The sequence below is a fragment of the Leptosomus discolor genome, chromosome 10, assembly GCF_034619465.1.
Source record: "Leptosomus discolor isolate bLepDis1 chromosome 10, bLepDis1.hap2, whole genome shotgun sequence".
Classification (NCBI taxonomy): domain Eukaryota; kingdom Metazoa; phylum Chordata; class Aves; order Leptosomiformes; family Leptosomidae; genus Leptosomus; species Leptosomus discolor.
Window position 1 is genome coordinate 5,501,482 of NC_141400.1, and position 19,453 is coordinate 5,520,934.

Below are 19,453 nucleotides of genomic sequence, written 5' to 3' on the forward strand. Positions count from 1 at the left end.
GCTGCAGAGTTCCAAGTAGTATGTTGCACAGTGCAGTCAAAGGAATGAAATCCAATAATGCCCACATTTGTTATTCCAGTAATGATGATAACGACAACAGCATTTTGCATTTCAATACGTCCATTCACTGTTAGCTTTCTACATCAATTAATGAACATAATTTCAAAACACTTCTACTTTAAAAGGCATACATGTAAGCTCTTCACTATCTCTTAATTCAAATGCTCTCTTAATGAGAAAAAAGAAAAAGTACTAACAGCGCTATTTCAAGTCTATAAATAATAGACTATAAATAATGGCCTAGAATAATAGAATAATAAACTCAAATCTCTAAACTAATTTTGTTATCAGTCTACATGCAAACTTAAAAAAATAGTAACCTAAAATACATCATTTGAGATTAATTTTTTTTAAAATAAAAAGTAACACCCTAAACGTACCCGCCTCTCTCTGCACAGTCACTCACACTGCTGGTTCACTCTGCACAACCCAAAACTTAACAATGCAAACCAACAAGATTGTGAAAACATGCAATTATTGGCAGTCTGTAAACAATTCTTTGAGCTTACGTGTATGTGAGTGGGAGTACATCCAGACTGATTTTCTGAGCCATCATTACATATCTTGTTTACATAGTATTTTCCTTCACCTTTTCATCTCTCCTATCAGAGCCTACATTTGTTATGAAAACAGTACTACAGTAGCCTGCTAAAAATGACCTTTCTACAATGTTTTTGAAATTCCTCTAAGTACATGGCCCAAAGGTGTGAGAAGTCCTTGGGGATGCTTTTGACTGTGCTTTACTTGACTCTTCAGAGTGCTTTCAGTTTTTATATAGGCCCAGAATCTATCTATGCAGATCCCATTTATGCAGAAAGTCCACACAACCTTCTGCAACCTTCACATGCAGGAACAAGGGAATGGAGTCAGTTCTTGCCCCGGCCCTCAAACTTGGAGGAATAAACTGCTGTAGCATATGTGCCTGTAGCTGTACAGTTTAAGTAAGTGGTAAGAGAAAGCCACGTAAGACAAAGCAAAATTAGAGTGGGGAGTTATTTCACTGTTCCAAGTAGTTGTTTGTTATGCTGAATATATCGTAGAAATTTGCATTAACAAAAGGGAAAGAAATTTCATTTCACTACTCTGTTCCAGAACATTTTGCATCACGTATAAAGATATCAAAATATTGAGACATCATTGAAAATAGGCAGACAATTGTGGAGAGAGCCTGTAACTTGGAACTTCTACACAGTCAGAAACTTTAAGTTTACATATTCAGTTCAGAAGTTCTGCAGCAGATCTTGACACCCTAACACGGTACAGCATCCGCATGCAGTATTACAGCATTTCAGATATTTAATTGCTTTCCTTAAAAAAAAAATTTAAAAACCCCCAAACCCTCATCACTAAACCCCGCTCTTCATGTACTCTACCCTTGGCTTTTTTGCCATGACTGACACAGCCTGTGCCTCCCCACTGTGTACCACATTCATTCCCTCACTGCCTGGAAGGCTGCAGCTACAAAAATGCTGAGCGCAGATGTTTCCCTGCTATGATGCCCCACGGTTTTGAGTTCATGCGCTGCCTTGGTGCAGACGAGGATATAGCCCACATTGCTACTCCATCCATTCATCTCCCATTTCTGTCCTAGCTCGCTCTCCTCAGGTTCACCCAGAGTGACTGTGTTGGAATCGGACTGGCAAGGTAAGAAATACCGCTTGAAGCCCAGGAGCAGTATTCTGAGGAGCAACATGGGGGTTCTTTTAAGGCTAATTTTCAGACTGCTCAGTCGTTAAACTAAACTTTGCTTAAATTACCCCAGATTTGGACCACTGCTCTTACCCTACAGCCCACAAGATCTAAAGAAACCGATTTTGTAATTACCAGAAGATTGACCATCATTCTTTCTCCTGAAATACAGGATAAACAATAGTCTTCCTCGAAGCCTAGCAACAGACCCTTGTGAGCAAGCTCAAAGAAATTATAGACATACATATAAAATTATCTTTACAAATAAAAGATTTGGACTGAAAATATTTCAAAATATGAGACTAATTATAAGACTAAAGAATAAGACTAATTTCTATTTAATGTTGTCTTTATTTCTCCTGAATTAAGTATTAATAATTGTGATGGTACCAACTAAATTAATACCAATATAGAGTACCAGAACAGGCATTAGTACATTAAGCAATCTCAGTCAAACATCCATCCATGGAAGCTCTTCTGTTATCCTCATTTATGAGACATTCCATTTTTGACCAGCACCTGCAGATGGCCCTGCATGAGGTTCCCATACCAGAGAGGACTCTTACGGTGCAGAGTGATGCAAACCTTCCCTGCAAAGCCATACTTTTCTCCCTGTGCCCTCAAAGCCTTTCAAGCTTTGAAGCAGAGCGCTGCCTCTCTGGCTGTCTGGAAGTAATGAGAACCACACTGGGATGTTCAAAGGTAGCTTTTTCATCATTCATTCTCTTCGAAAGCAATGATTAAAGAAGCAATAAATGAACACCTCTTAACTGGAAAATGTAGAAACCAGCACTTTGGAAAGGAGGACGAGGAGATGGCTTGAAACAGACTGCAAGAGGACAATAAAAGTTAAAGAGCATTAAACAGCAGCTCCGAGCCTAAAGGTAAAGCAGCTAAGTACTGCAGAAACGAACCATAAAAATAGCACCATAAAAATGCTACGGTGATGCATTATTGCATCCATAGCTAAAGATAATTCAACCCTTCCATTATGGACCCTTATTTCAAAGAAAATAGAAAAATTACATAGCCACCCTGGGGACCTGTTGCAGCCATGAGGAAGCAGCAGACTAATGAAGATATAGTCCATATTTGTTTGCCTTGAACCAGGAACAAGCACACTAACATCTAGCACACATCATTGGAGGTGTTCAAGGTCAGGGCTGGTCGGGGCTTTGAGCAACCTGACCTAGTAAAAGACATCCCTGCCCACGGCAGAGGTGTTAGACTAGGTGATCTTTAAACTTCCCTTCCAACCTGAACCATTCTACCACAGAATCACAGAATGTTAGGGGTTGGAAGGGACTTCTGGAGATCATCTAGTCCAACCCCCTGCTAAAGCAGGGTCACCTGGAGCAGGTCGCACAGGACTGCATCCAGGAACGTTTTGAGTATGTCCAGGGAAGGAGACTCCATAACCTCTCTGTCACCCTCAGAGTAAAGAAGTTTTTCCTCATGTTGAGGCGGAACTTCCTGTGCTCCAGTTTGTGCCCGTTGCCCCTTGTCCTGTCACTGGGCACCACTGAGAAGAGCCTGGCCCCATCCTTTCGACACCCGCCCCTTAGATATTTCTAAGCGTTGATAAGGTCCCCTCTCAGTCTTCTCCAGGCTAAACAGCCCCAGGTCTCTCAGCCTTTCTTCATAGGGCAGATGCTCTAGTCCCCTCATCATCTTAGTAGCCCTACACTGGACTCTCTCCAGTAGTTCCCTGTCCCTCTTGAACTGGGGGGGCCCAGAACTGCACACAGTACTCTAGGTGCATAGTAGAGGGGGAGGAGAACCTCCCTTGACCTGCTGGCCACACTCTTCTTAATGCACCCCAGGATACCACTGGCCTTCTTGGCCACAAGGGCACATCGCTGGCTCATGGTCCACTTGCTGTGCACCAGGACTCCCAGGTCCTTCTCTGCAGAGCTGCTCTCCAGCAGGTTACCCCCAGCCTGTACTGGTGCAGGGAGTTATTCCTCCCCAGGTGCAGGACCCTACACCTGCCCTTGCTGAACTTCAGGTTCCTCTCTGCCCAGCTCTCCAGCCTGTCCAGGTCTCCCTGAATGGCAGCACAGCCTTCTGATCTGTCAGCCGCTTCTCCCAGTTTAGTATCACCAGCGGGTGCACTCTGTCCCTTCATTCAGGTCACTGATGAATATATTGAACAGGACCAGACCCAGTAGTGACCCCTGGGGAACACCACTAGCCAGAGGCCTCGAACTTGACTCTGTGCTACTGAGCACAACCCTCTGAGCAATGTCCTTCAGCCAGTTCTCAGTCCACCTCACTGTCCACCCATCTATCCCACACTTCCTAAGCTTACCTATAAAGATGTTGCGGGACACCGCCAAAAGCCTTGCTAAAGTCGAGGTAGACCTCATCCACCCAGCCAGTCATGCCATTATAGAAGGGCATCAGGTTGGTCAGCATGATTTCCCCTTGGAGAAACGTGCTTAGAGATGACATCCAGAACAAGCTCTTCCATCACCTTTCCAGGGACGGAGGTGAGGCCGACCGGCCTGTAGTTTCCCAGATCCTCCTTCTTGCCCTTTTTGAAGACTGGAGTGACACTGGCTTTCCTCCAGCCCTCAGGCACCTCTCCTGTTCTCCATGACCTTTCAAAGATGATGGAGAGCAGCTTAGCAATAACATCGGCCAGCTCCCTCAGCACTCGTGGGTGCATCCCATGGGGACCCATGGATTTGAGGGTGTCCAGTTTACCTAAGTGGTCTCTAACCCAATCCTCCTCAACCAAGGGAAAGTCTTCCTCTCCCCAGACTTCCCCTCTTACCTCTAGGGTCGGCGTTCCTGAGGGCCAGCCTTAGCAGTAAAGACTAAGGCTAAGGAGGCATTCAGTAACTCCGCCTTCTCTGTATCCTCTGTCACCAGGGTACCCACTTCATTCAGCAGCAGGCCCATATTTTCCCTAGTCTTTCTTTTGCTACTGATGTACTTGAAGAAGCTCTTCTTATTACCCTTGGCTAGCCTTCCTCGTTGTATTCCATGATCCTAAAAAAGTGTAATTAGCAACTCTGACTAAGCATTTTGCAATTTTGTAACTCCCCTAAAAGCAACAAGCTACTGCAACACAGCTAAGCATAATTATGTAAAAAATAAAGAACCACAAAGGAGACTTGGGCTATAGTTGGCTGAAGAGGGCGCACGAAAACATGTGCAAGCAGTAAAGGCTTACTTCACATCATGAAGAAAATAAAACAACTGTGATAACCCCCCACATCAACACTGAAACAAGAGGTAGACAAAGGATGTATGTAGAAAATGTGCATTCTCCAAACAGTCTGAATTTAGCCCAAACTGCCAAAGACAGCAAAGGAAAGAAGGGAAGCGAAAACCATTTGTACCAGAAAAAAAAAACAAACATGCAGACACGCATTGTATTATTCAATGATTTCAGTGCTCAGTAGTGTTAGATAAAGAGATGTCTGGAATCTAAATTGTGATCTGAGTTTCATAGTGCTGACATAAAGCATTCCCTTCAGACAGCTCCAATACCGCTTTTTGTTTCATAATCAGTAATGTGACCACTTGCAGACTATTTTCAGTTGAGAGAAGAATTTACTGAAGGTAACTGAAAGGTGAATGCTAAAAGTTGTGAAACTCTTTCCTGATAAAGCTGGGCTTGCCTCCTGAGCACTCCACTACTGAGATTAATAAACTGATAAGAAGAAAAAAAATTAAAGGGTAGTACACTGTGAAGAAGCAGAATAAGAGGGATCAGTGTTGCATAACAAGCTAAAGCTATAAAGTAAAGGCTGAACTAAAAAGTTACCAAAAATGTGTCCTTTTGTGGCTACTGGTATGAATGTAGATGAAATATCAGTTTTATTGTGAAAGAATTACAGGCTAATTCTGAAAGCCTCCAACGATTCTGCAAGCATCAATTTCAGCAAAACTCGCTGCAAAACAGAAAATAAAAAAAAAAAAAAACAACCACCCATCATCTTCTGAGTTAATATTCTTGTGATGAAACTTGTCATCAAGTTCTGTCAGGCGTGTAATTTCGGAAAAGAAGAAAAATCGATCCTGAAGAAACTCTGGAACAATCTTAGAACACAGCAATCCTGTCAGGATGTTTTCTAATATCTTAATGCTTGCCTATGACAAAACTATCTATGGAAAAGCTCTAATTAAATGCTGGGTATCTTGCAAGCTCCAAAAATAATAGCAGTCACAAAGTAAACTTTTGTCATCAACATGAACACATGTATATTCCCAGAGGTTTTATGATAAAAAAAAGAAGGACTGAAGTTAGTAATGGAATGGATAGTCTCCACTGACAGGGATTAGGCAAACAGACAGTAGAAGAGAAACAGCCAGGCAAATGCCCACTTCTGCTTCTCAGGGATGCCAGCACTCTGACAAAGACTCCTTTTGTGAATATCCCAAGGAATTCCCTCCATAGAAAGCGTTTGATGATTTGCGACAATCTTAAGCCAACTGAAATGACATATTTCAGCTACTTTTGGACCCAAGAACAATTTCATATAAAAAAAGATAGTCAAGGAACAGTAGGGGGTCACCCTACACTAGCATTAAAAGTATGTTATAATCCTGGGAAATGAACCACGCAGCAACTGGCCCGAGCTGAACAGGACCAAAATTTTTATCTTGTAGCTCTTAGTAATAAATACCAAATTCAGGATGCCAAAATTAAGTTCTAAATAGTAGCAGATGCTCTCATGGAAGCAGCAGTTAAGAGCCGAGCTTCACTCTTAATTTATTTTTTTGGCCAAAGTTAGCTCCAAATCTTCAGTAAGTGAGAATCCCTTTCCTTTCTTTTTTTGGACATCTCAGGCTTTGGATAACTTGCATTTGCTTTTCAGCCCCCCACTTCTTCACGGCACCCACGTTACTGTTTCAGCAAAGCAGGGCAACGTGAACGAAGCCCTTGGCGAGTAGCACAGGAGCACAGACTGGGCACAGACTCCCTGCTCTTTTCAGTCTCATTTGCTTCCCTGGTGCTACAACCACTGATTATCTGCTCAATAACAATGGCCTAGGTGTTGTAAACTTCAATTCAGCTATACCAACTCCACCCAGAGCTCCAAACCAGAAGGCAGTCTTGAAACAAATTCTGGGAGGGACTGGGCTGAGACCGCACGGCGGTGTAATGATACCATCCCTGGCCACTCTGGGTGTAATCCAGCAGAGCGGCATTAAATTCCCGGAAGGCTGCAAACCAGATGTAACACCTCAGAAGCTCTGGCAAGCAAACAGCTAAACCCATGGCACGAGCCAGTGTTACAAGCAGTCCAGCTCCTCTACCTGTACGCTGTGTTTATGGCTATCTGCGCAAGCAAGAACACCCTACTATTCCAACCACTTTTTTTTCAGCACCACAATGGCTAATTTTAAATTCTGGGAGATCAGCTCTGCCAGCTCTGCTATTTAAAGCACAAGTTAAATATTTTTGACATTCCATACCCCAAATGACAACAAACGAGAATATTTAGAATAGCAGCATGTCAGGCAGTTATTTATTTATTTATTTATCTGGCAGGCCTAAGTGCTGCACCTTTTCATTTATATGCAACTGTTTGCCCCACGGGCATCAAGCTGTTAACATGTACAGAAGAGATTAAAATGAGCTTGCATGTTGGATGAAATATAAATTAAAATTACAGTACTGTCAGTCTTGAATCTGGGATTGTTTCTCAAGGTCTCTCAAAACGCATAATTTCAGATGAGCCTCTGCTACTTCAGGAAAGGCAAAACGCATAATTTTTCAGCCACACAGTCAATATGAATTATAGGTAAGTTGTGTATGCAGGGGCGGTCCAAATGAATAAAAGGCTTTAAAATGGGACACAAGAACAGAGAGATGTTCACCTGTCTACCTTCCAACGCAAAGCAAATCAGAGGCTGGCGGGTATTCTAATGTCACTAACTCCCACTGCTCGGTCAGCCAAAACCGTCACGGACACAAAGTGAACTGAACCCCATCTCCTAGCGAGCCAAACGGTTTTCTCTGTGCAGATCAGAGAACCGTGCAGTGGCAGCCCCCAGGGACGTCCATCCACGTAACCCACCTGGTCTCGAGCGGGACGTTGCTGTTGAGCACCCAGCTGTCCTGGAGCTGCACGGACTCGGGGGTGGTGGCCAGGTCGTTGGGCGCCGGGGCGGGTGCATGGATCTGGTTCCGGCGATTTGTGAGCGAGTTCCTGTTGAGGGAGTTGGCAGAGGAATGATGATGGGACAGTGAATGGTTGTGAGGAGGAGGGAGAGGTGGCCTCAGTGTTGACTGGCTGTGATGATTTGAAGGGCCTAAAATAGAAAAGAAAAATAAATCACAAATGTGTGTTGATGATACTATTCTCCTCGGTGTTTTCAAGGGACCACTGCCTGGAAAACAAGCCAAACCCTGTAAACAGGGAACTAAGCCTGCGTGCCTTTTGGACCTGTAGGCATTAAAACATGGTTAAATCAGACCAGTGATTACTAGTGATGAAGATATAAAACAGTGTTTCGAGGCTGCACAGCTGGGATGTGTACCAAGACTACGCGTAAATTCAAAAATACCTCTTTACGGATTCTCCCTGAAGAAAGGCTCCTCTGTGGAGGAGCCAGGACAGCAGTCTAGCTTGACCATTCTGTTCACCCACCCAGAGGAAATTTTTCCTCCCTGTTTCTATCAGGGACTTTAAGAAGATGAACCTTACGGGATTAAAAACAGTTTTTGAGAATATGGTCTTTAGGCTTCTATTAAAATTAATCAGAGCTCTCAATCTGCTTTCACTCGCTGTTGTTTTACTAATCAGCTTCAAACAAACAGTATTTGTGCCAGTGAAAAAAGATTAAACTCCAAATATGAAAAGAAAGCAACAATGCAATGATGATATCTTTCGCGTTCTTCCATGGGATCAGAATTTGGCCTGTATTTTTCTATTTAGCAATGCCACAAACACACACCAAGATCTGAAAATTATGCTTCTCTTTCAGCCTCTTTCATTGAAAAATGACAGATGATGTTTTTCAGAGATTAAGAAAGATAGAAACTTTTCTCATTCTTTGAGTACTGACATGTTTGCATTGACAATGAAAATAATTTTTTTCTAATCAATAAGGCAAATGGATTAAAATAAAAAGCACATGGGAAGAAAATAGAATAAGCAGGCGTCATTCTAGCATAGTCACTTTTCTAAACATAAATGCAGAATGATAAACAAGTTTAAGTGCAATTCCACATGTTGCAATAATTTACTTCTAATAAAAATAGCAAAAGAGATTAAAAAAACCATACACTGTGTGTTATAAACCACATGCTTTAGTCGCTACATCAAGTTGCGGTTTTCTAGTGAACAATAATCAGAAAAAGCAACATTAGTGAAATGATAATTATAATGATGTATGTTTGTTTTTAGAAACCGAAGCACATTCTGTACCTAATGAATCAAACAACAAAAGAAAACATCGCAAGGGGAAACCATTTGAAGCTAGACTGATCTATTTTTATATGAAACAATGAAGTATAGAAGAACTGCTGAACTGATTAATTAACTATTAGTTAATTAAAGCAAATATTTTTTTTTTAAAAAAGCAACAAAACCCAAACACCTCCACCCCCCAAAAAAAACCCCCAAAAACCAATCACCAAACTGTTCAAGGGGGTTAATCCTAACTGAGAATCAGGACACACAGCCAGGAACTCAAATTGGTGCATCATTTCATTTTGAATGCAAAAGTCCTGATCAAAACACCTTCCATAAGCAGGGAGATATTCCAGACTTTCATGTTAAGCTGACCACAAGAGGAGAAGTAACCAGTCTCTTCTGTTTTGCATAGGGAAAACAAGACGCTATGGCAGCTCAGACACCGGCGATTAGAGGGGCAGACAGGCACAGCACCCCGAGCCGCAGCGGTGACCCTGTCCTGCCTGGTCCTGAGCACTCGGCCGGGCTCTTCCTACATGTGTAGATGTGGCACTTAGGGACACGGTTTAGTGGTGGACTTGGCAGTGGTAGGTTTATGCTTGGACCTGATGATCTTAAAGGTCTTTTCCAACTTAAATGATTCTACAATTCTGTGCATCGCCCCTGGGACCAGCTCCTCTCCTGGCACTGCTCTGCCGACTGCCTGCCCCAGGGAAAAACCATGGAAACACCTACTGCTAACAGCAATACAACCAGGCAGCAGGAAGAGAACTGAGTTTTTAAAAGAGAGATCAGTAATCTCCTTCAGTGTTTCTGTAGGCCTGGGGAAGCACAGGGTGATGAAGAAGAGACAGACAGGTTTACTGGGACTTGTGCAAGGCGAGCAGAAGTTGTCCTGTGACAAGAAACTTTAAGAAGTGAATTGCGATAAATTCTTCAGCCTTCACAGGTTGCTTTAAATCTGCACAGAAGTTTCGTTATCTTTTTTGAATGTCTGTTGCCTGAACGCTTACCCTGTGGCAGTGTCAGCTGCTTTAAATACAAAGTCACCTTTCATGAACACATGCTACATTTTAGGGCCATCGTATGTGCTGGTCTCCTCGCTCTCCTTGCCTCAGCTAATTCTTACCTAAGCTTGAAAGAGATTGTTTAGCCCAGAAAATTTTATGTTTAAAATCCCCATTTGGACCTCCTAGAACATCAAATGTCTAATCTACCCTAGGTCCTGTGCCATTCCCCAACAGCATGTGGAGTAAGACACAGCAGGAAGCAAATGTGTTTGGACAATATCCACACGCATAGAAGCTTAAGTGGAATTACTCTCCTAGTCTGCGTCCTGGCTTTAAACAGAGCATGCCTGGATTTCAGTCAGTGGATATTTATGAGTGATAAAATACAAACGTGTGCTCTTGTGTTAAAATGTACTTCAGACGAGTCATGCGCTTCCTATTTTCCCAATTTACCTTGGATGCACCTTTCCTTTTGAAGGGTAAATAAGGAAAAGTCATACCCACATACACAAAAAAGTTTTGCTCCGAGAGATACAGTAGAGCCACCTAAATAGAGATCGAATCTTACAACCACAGAATCACAGAGGCTGTTCTTCAAAGTGAGCCAACTGCACATCAATAAGAATGAACAGAATTTCTGTAAGATTAAGGAAGCAAGAACTGAATTCAAGTAACCACAAATTAATTTAATCCTCCTCAAGACTCAGTTCCCACACAGTAAATAAAATGTACTGCGCAAAACAAGCGTGCAGAGGTAAATGAACATATATTGCAGCTGCAAAACCCTCAGAAATCCGGTGAAAGATGAATGTAGCATTTAATATAGAATAATAAAACAAATACCAATATCAACATTATACAGATATCGTATAGTTTATATTAAAACATATAAAAGCTTAAATATATAAAATGTACTAACTAGGGAGCATGCACACACACTCGTGTATATATGAGAGCGATAAAAGCTTAATACGCTGCTGCTTCATAAACCTGTTTAAATGAATCAAAAGCAGAAGCTGAACACTATTGAACTTGCCAGGGATATAAAATTGGATTCACATCTGAACAACTGAGCACTTCTTTATGAGCATCTTTGCCTAAATTAAAACTTCAACAGCAGTACCTGCAAATCTGCTGAGCTCTGAAGTTCAGAAAAGTAAATCACTTGTCCCATAATAAAAGATCAGCAGCCTAAAGGACTGGCACAACGTATCTTAGGACATGACATGCTCTGCAGCCTCTTGCAAATTGCTTTATTATTTGGAAGCTTAAACACAGTAAGTGTCTTGATGGAGTACATCTGGCTTTTTACATCAGGAAAGAGGTTTTATTTTTGATATACCAGTTGCTAGTATTGGTTTAGGGAATACTGAGGAAATTATGCCTTTTCTCAATTATTGCGCGAATTAGGGGTTTCACCAGAATACACTATACAATCTCAAACATTCAGGATCTAAGGAGAAGTCTCTTAAATCCACAATGAAATCAAAGAACTGGAAATCCGAAATACTGGCACCCTCCTTATTTTGGCTTTTTTATTCATTTTTTAATTTCTGATTTAAATTCACAAATAGACAAACATACCTAATTCTAATGGATTTTAGTACACATTGATTGTGCCGAGCACTTTGAAAAATCAGGGCCTGACGATCATATAATCAACAAGTGATTCTTCAAGAGATCTTACTGCGGTCAAGAATATCAGCAATGCTCATTTCACATTAGAAGCTGAGTGAGGATAAATTGACTTCTAATTAAGTAATCTGAGAATACAAAGTCTGATCTACATCTCTGAATTAATCATAAGCTGTCCAATTGACTTATTTCGGTTTAATCAGAACCAAAATGCTCAAAAAGAAAAAAATACATTTGCTCTGTTTATTCCTTTATCCAGTGAAACAAACACATCAGGCTAGCAGAGAGGTAAATTTCAGGTAAAACAAAATGCACAATAGCACTTGTCTCCTTAAAAACAACCAAAACACCCAAAACCCAATCCTGAGCAACATTCTGTCTCTATGATCCTCCCTTCTTTTCCATACACAAAAGAGAACAGAGGATCTGCAGCCCGAAGTACAAGCCCATGGCTATGGCCCTGCTGCGCCCAGCGCAGGGTGAAAGCAGGGCGCCCCGGGAAGCGCTGTGTGACGGGCAGCTGCTGCAGGTCCTTCAGGAGCCTGTGCTGCTGCATCAGAACAGTCTTATTCTGGCATGAGCCTGGCAACCTCAGGGATCAGGGAAAGCCACTGGATGTCACAGCCTTACAGGTACAACAGTAATTGCTGTGTGCTCCTGACTACACACTTCCAAACGTCACTTCTCAGCTATTTTTACAGTTCAAATGTTGCCTAGAATACAAAGTGAAACTTCAGATCTGCTTTAACATGGCCAAATTATTTTTCGAAGTTCTTCCAAGGCTTCGGTACACTTGCTTAACACGTGTACTAAATCCAAGCAACACAACGATCTGAGGAGAACAAGTTAATCTCCCACCTCAGAGATTAAATTCAAAGTAGAATCAGCAGCATCCCTAATCTAGGCAAAGCAATCTCTTCCCTGCATCCAAGTTCTTTGTCAATACTACCTCTAAAAAGTAATGTAGATTGTATCTTAGTTGTGCTGAATTATCCTCTGTGCCATGATTAAAAGCTAAAAAGAGATATAAACACCTTCTCATGAATCTTTTTCACAAAAGAACTAAAAAAAACCCCAAATATATTATTTTTCTGAAATGAACAGTGATGCAGCTACTTCCTTATACTTCTAAACAATACAAATACTGAACACAAAAAGATAACAAAGCTGATACTTTGAAAGAAAAAATGAACTAAGTAAATGCCCAGAAAATCCTTGTTACCCAGTATTAGAAACCCAGTCTTCACTATTCCTAGTCCTTTATTCAAATAACTCTGCCACACTGTTTTCTCAAGGAAACCACATCATCTGCTATCACAATGAGTAACAGGTTTTTCATAGAACCACAGGGCCACCTTCCAAGCTAAATTCGTCTTCAAAGGCAGATCACATTACTCAGAGTCAGGAAGAAAAGCAAGCAGTGAAACACACAGGAATATAATACAGTATCACAAGGAGCTGCTGCCTCCACGACCAGCTTCCACCCTGGGATTTCAGCCTTCATTCAACTTTGGCAGGGTGGGGCCCGGGTTCCTTCCCAGCAATACAGACTCTGTTTCATGCTATGTCTGCTTCAGTTCTTCTCTTCTGTTCGTTTGCTTTAATTCTCTACATTATTTTGTGCAAGGCCATAGTTAAATGGAATCTAAATGTTCTGAAAATGTTTTCAACATATGCTGTGAAGAAGCAAGTTATCTCACTCATAAGCATGGATATCGTTAACTCTCACTCTTGTTGTTGCAAACCCAAAACATTTGCAAGGTGTTCCTTCTTTTGTCCGCATGTTTTTACAGTCTTTGAGGCAAGAATAGGTTGAATGACTGGCTGTCATCCCAGACTGTACATTTCAAACTGAAAGTTCAGTAAACGTGTGGTATAAAATTGTAAGGCACTTATCAGTCTCTGCCAGCGCACTGCAGCCATGTTCTCCACACAGTATTAGAGTGGAAAATTAAATGTTGCTGTGACAAAAAGCAAACAAACAAACAAACAAAAAAACAAACCCCAAAAATACCCCATTGCTTACCCACAATATCCAGATAATCACAGAAAAGGGGAAAGGTGGTTTAATGGATAAAGTCTAGGACTTTGTCATAGTTTCTATACCCTACTCTGACTGAGCCAACCCTTGAGCGATTGTGGATGAATCCTTTGTTATCTATAAGCGTCCTTATCCATACCTTTCACAGGAGTGCTGAAGGTAAACTACCTTACCGCTTACAAGGCAATCAGATACTGCTGCAGTGGGAGCCAGTCCAATGCTTTGTGTCCACAGCTCCCAGCCTGTGGGGCAGGAGTTCAGCGCATGGGAGGCAGCAGCAGCAGCCACCAAATTAACTCTGCCAGACCTGAGCTGCTGCTGCGTACACAGAGCGCAACGGCTCCTCTGTCACGCTCCCCAAACCAGGGGTGCTGAGATGCTCTGTGCAGACATCCAAGCTCATCTAGGCAGAATCAGCCTGCTTGGAGCAGGAATATTAGCTTGTTCCCAGCATTGCTGGAGCCAAAGAAATGGCAGATTTGGTCTTTGTGCCAGATGGGTGAGTTGGTTGTGAAAAAGTCACGTGCATACTCATGCAAGTGAAGGCAAAGAAGCAGGACCCTTCACCAGGAGTCTAACCTCAGGGATTACAGTCATGTAAACAATTTTCTCAAGTGAGGGTCACATACAGAAAAGGTTAAAACCCACTGCCCTACAAAACAGTATTACCTGAGATACCATGTACTACTTACATTTTCTGAAATATATCACTTAAATATTATTACACTGCATGAGGTGCACTGGCTGCATAAAATAATGGCTAGTCAATGGCAAAACACTTCAATAATAATGCTTCATGTGTACTCAGTGTCCTGTGGTACTTTTATGTATGTATGCGTGTGTGTATACATATATAAAGGTAGACATACTATTTCCATTTTTACATATCATAAACATGAGTCACAGAGACGTCAAAGATGAGTCTTCTTTCCAATTGAAAAACAATTCGTGCACTTCTCATATTTTCCAATCAAACTTTTCATTTAGTTTTCCAGTAATAAAATAGATATAAAACATATTTCAAAGAGACTAAGGGTGTATTTACCTTCTTTAGCTTAGATTTATGACTTTTGTCTGAAGAAGGCACTGATGTGAGAAGCACTAAGAAGAAAAGCATACATATATATGACTAAGCAACGAAGTTCATTATTACTGTCATCATTACCATGGAACATTTTAGTGCAGAAAACTAAATGTTGCTCTAAAGACTCGGTTCTGCAGAATGGAAAAGAGTTGAACCCTATCTCCAGACTTACACGAATCCTCTCCAGAAGCTTTCACACTCTGATACACTGAGAATCACGCCACAGAGAAAGTGAAGACTTACACTTTTCTGAACCACATACGGAAACTTCTGAACGGAAATCTTTAGGCCAGCAGCGTAAGCCTGGTGACGTTTTCCTTATCAGAGTACAGCTTGAAAACTCCTGGATGGTCCAATGGGAAGCCTGAAAATTTTCATATTCATAAGAATAATTGTACTGTAATTTCCAGTTCATTGTGAGTCTGGAGTCAGGTACAATAGAAAGTCACCCCCGAAGCTGTTACAGCAGTACCCTGGGGTTTTTTTTACATAACTAAGTCAGCTGGCACTCAAAGCTGTTTTCCAAGGGGCAAAAGGAATGCTACTCACAGGTGTTTTAATGCAACACATTATCTTGATTATTTCAGAGTTAATTCTGATCATTCACGGAACGTATTACACATTGTCCAAAATAACCCTTTTTTTTCCCTTAAACCTAACCTCATAGAAAATTTTTACAAGAAACAGTCTCTCAAAATAAATTACTGAAAGTAACTGCGTCAGAGAGAAGATCTAATAGGAGACTGAGATCTCAGGAATGCCTAGGTCAGCTTGTTAACAAATCAGCCTTCCAGGCACTGTAGATCCTTTAAGAAGGAAAGAGCTATCAGCAGAGTAACAATTTTTAATCCTTCTGTTGTTCTAGAGTCTGTAATGTCAAGTTTCACCATTGAGAATTTTGGCAGCTGAACTATTAATGAAATATATTGAACATGGCTCTCAGCACAAATAATTTCTCTGTTTCTCAGGCAGCATTAACATCACTTCCCAGCAGCACTAACTTTTGTCAACTGCTGATTTTTTTTCTTTTTCCATCTTACACTACTGCCTTGGGATGATTCACCATAACGCACACTGCACACCAATCTAGAATTTTTTCAGTTGAACAGCAGCATCAACAAAAATACACTAGTTTTCTTGTTTAAAAGGAAAAAAAAAATGTTCTGTCTTACTATAATGCTCTTCCATGGGTTTTCATGGTTAGAGCGTTTTTTTCAGAAATATTTACATTACCCCTTCAGCCCAAAGAAAGCATGAAAATAGTAATTAAATACTATTTTTCCTTCAAGCTGAACCACCTGATAATCAAATGGTGGAAATAAACACTGATGTATAAGCATCATTACTGATACATAAGAATCGTTAACACGAAGACTTACTGACATATACCAGTAATACGAGGTTCCTGGAGGAGCTTCCTGGGACAATTCAATTTCACAGCTCCTGGGAAGCCACTTATTTACTACCTGGACCATCTGTTTCCCAATATGTAGAACAGGTAAAAAGAATTTGCGTATGGAAAAAGTTAGAGGATAGAGGACTGCTGCATCATGCTGTAGTGAAGAAAAGCAAGTATAATGCAAGGTATATGTTATACAGAATCAGGCTTTTCAATGGATTGTTTCTCTTTTTTAAAGCACACAAGATACAAATAAGTACAAGAAAAAAAAAAAGTATTTGTCTGCCTCGAGGGTACTGCAAGCTGCAATACTACATGACTTGATTTTCTTCCATAGGCAATGGATTTTGGTTTGAATTCTTTATTGGTTGGTATAGGACAAAAAAGAAAGTCACAAACCATTCAAGTAAGAAGTCCTGTCGAAGTTGCCTGACTTTTCAAGGTACCAGAGAGGTTTAACTTCAGCTACCACAAACAACAGGTTCTGTTACTCAGAAGATGAAATGATGGGTTAATAAGTAAAAATACAAGGTATCCTAAGGTGGCGTATAAAAGCCCACACACAGTTTATCACTCGGCAGCAAACAAGCCAACAGTAAGCCAGCAGCTCTTATAACTAGAGTTCTTTAACTAGAGTTAGGGGGGAAAAATCCTACAACCATACCTCATGATAAAACAGACAGTGGAGAATTTCAGCGACAAAAATGATCGGTCTTTGTCATTGGGCGCTGCAGCCGGGCTAGAAGTTCTCAAAACACAGTGTCTGATGCAACTGGTTTTCAGGGACTGATCCCAGTCCCCATCACCTCCCGCCTCGGTGCCTGGAAAACTACTGTCCTTGACTCTCAGCCGGGCAGAGCTACGGGCAAGCCAAGCCCCAGTGGGTGCCAGCAGGCACTGCCCGGCGACCAAAGGACTCCGGGCGCGGGGCAGAGCGGAGCCGCCCGCGCAGCCGCGACGAGGTCAGCCCAGCGTGGGGACGGTCAGAGCTGTCTGGGAACCACCTCCCTGCACCCAGCCCGCACCGCACTCCCGCTAGCACCCGAGGGCCAAGGTGTTCTGCTCCGGGCTCAGCTCCAGCCTTCAGACTGCAGCTGGCTTTTCGTCAGCTCGAGGACCAGGAAAATTAACTGAAAAAAAAGCTAGGAAAACACTCTCTAGCAAAGAAGAAATGTAGCAGCCCACTGATAACTTTGACTAGCTGCAGAAGACCAAGTGTTGTCTTATCAAATAGCATTACTAACATCTTGCAGAAACTTAGTCCTCATCAAGATGTTAAACCTCACTGCAGCTCTCTATTAGGTGAGCTTGAAGAGGCTCTCAGAACAAGGCTATAGGTTTTGGGCTGCTTGTTTTTTGCACTGGTGCATTTTTTGGGGGGTTTTTTTTTGGTTGTAAAATGCGCCTGTCTAATCACTGAAAAAGAAAACACTATCAACTACTCATTCCTTGGGACAGTGCTGCTCACTTATCGGACATCCTCTGCCCAGTTTACCCAGCCTGCCTCTGATACCATAATTACAATGCAACTACAAGCTTTTGGCTGCCACTTTAAAATATGCACTGTTCCTACTGCTCCAGCACGGAGAAGGCAATCGAATTTGCAACCTGAAGAGGCTGTGTAATCGTACTGGCAGACACCAAACACTGAAGGGCTCCCACATGACCAGAACGAACGTCTTTTGGCAATGCTTCTTGTTCCCAGTGACACGGGGAGAGCGAATCGCACAGTCCTACCCATTATCTACGTGGCATGCATTTTTGAAAACACAGCTTCACCCCAGGTACTCAGATCAACCTCAACTTTACCTGTCTTCTTTGTAATTTTATTTTTCTGAGAAGACCACCAATGCAAAGCCACTCAAGTAAAGAGCCATAGAAATATGGTATTAATTGAGCAATGAGAGAACAGATTCCATTTTCTATTTAAGGGATAAAAGTAGCTGTGATAATTGAATTATATAACATTTCTTCCTTCAGAATGTCTGAAACCACCACAGTACTAAGTGGAGTTTAGTACCATGAAAAGAAAAGAGAGAAAAACAGCTCTCAGGTACAACCTTGTATTCACAATAATAATAGTGGCAATGTTAAAGAAGAATTTAAAAGTGAGAAAAAAGGATTACACTAATGTTTTATCCAACTAAAGTCATAGGAGACTAGAGAATAGCTAAATACCAAGATTGCAGTTTGGCTAAAACCTCTGGATAAACATCTACCACCTTGCAAAAATTGTTTTTTCTAATGATAAGTAATCAAAACCTATGTTTGAAATCTCTGCTTTAAAAAGTCTGTGGATTGCTGGAATCCCTTGGACAGAAAAGGTTCACGGCAGTTAAAGCCATAATGGGATAGATGAATTCCAAAAAACCCACGGAACAAGGGGCAAAACTTTTTGACACTGAAGTTGACTTGTCAAATCAAGACAGAGAAGAAAAGGACATAAGGGGGATTCCGAAGTCAGTCAAAGAATTCTGCATCTTTGAGACATGGGGGCAAGGAAAGAGTCAGCAGAAACCAAAGGAAAAAGACACTAAATAAATGTCCTGTGAGCTTTTAAAGTAGTGTGACGGTAGTGTTCTACACAGAAAGGATGATTGATGATTACGTGTGTTATATGTATAGGTTATATGCAGATTAGCAAGTAATTTGGCTCAATACAAACAGATCAGTAGATGAAAGCAGAAGGTCCTAGACCCGCTCTTCTTCACTGTAAGCTGTTTGGATAGTGTCGGGTGGTAAATCTGGACTAGATTTAGTTTGATACAGCTGGATCAAGAGCGCCACCATCCAGGTGCTTTGAAGCAGTCTCATGGACTGCTTATTGTTTCCACCTCTCGTCCCCACTAGAAGAGAGAGACCATTCGCATCGATTTGGCAAGATACTACTAATATAGGAGATATAAAGTTGTAATTCTGTATTTGAAAAATCCAGCAAGATTAGTTTGGTTTGATATCATAACTATGATACAGAATGACAGTGCACAATCTTCCTATTTCTAAATTAATATGCAAGAAAAATTTGTGCTAAGTGTCCATAGCTATCTATAGAGACATGCTCAACACATCGAGGCTTTTCTTCAAGGACCTTTTATCAACCACATCTTCCAATGAACTTTCAGAAATGGAGAAGTCAAGCTTAAGAAATTCCAAAGT

At 41.5% G+C, this 19,453-nt stretch overlaps 1 protein-coding gene across 5 annotated transcripts in view; it reads right to left on the minus strand.

Moving 5' to 3' along the window:
* Positions 1–19,453, minus strand: part of TENM2 (teneurin transmembrane protein 2) — a 545,195-nt gene that overhangs the window by 179,594 nt on the left and 346,148 nt on the right. For all 5 annotated transcript variants that reach the window (XM_086470948.1, XM_086470946.1, XM_086470945.1 and 2 more), the window contains one exon: positions 7,788–8,022. In XM_086470948.1, the coding sequence (XP_086327074.1) occupies positions 7,788–8,022 (235 nt within the window). The remainder of the gene's footprint in view (positions 1–7,787; positions 8,023–19,453) is intronic.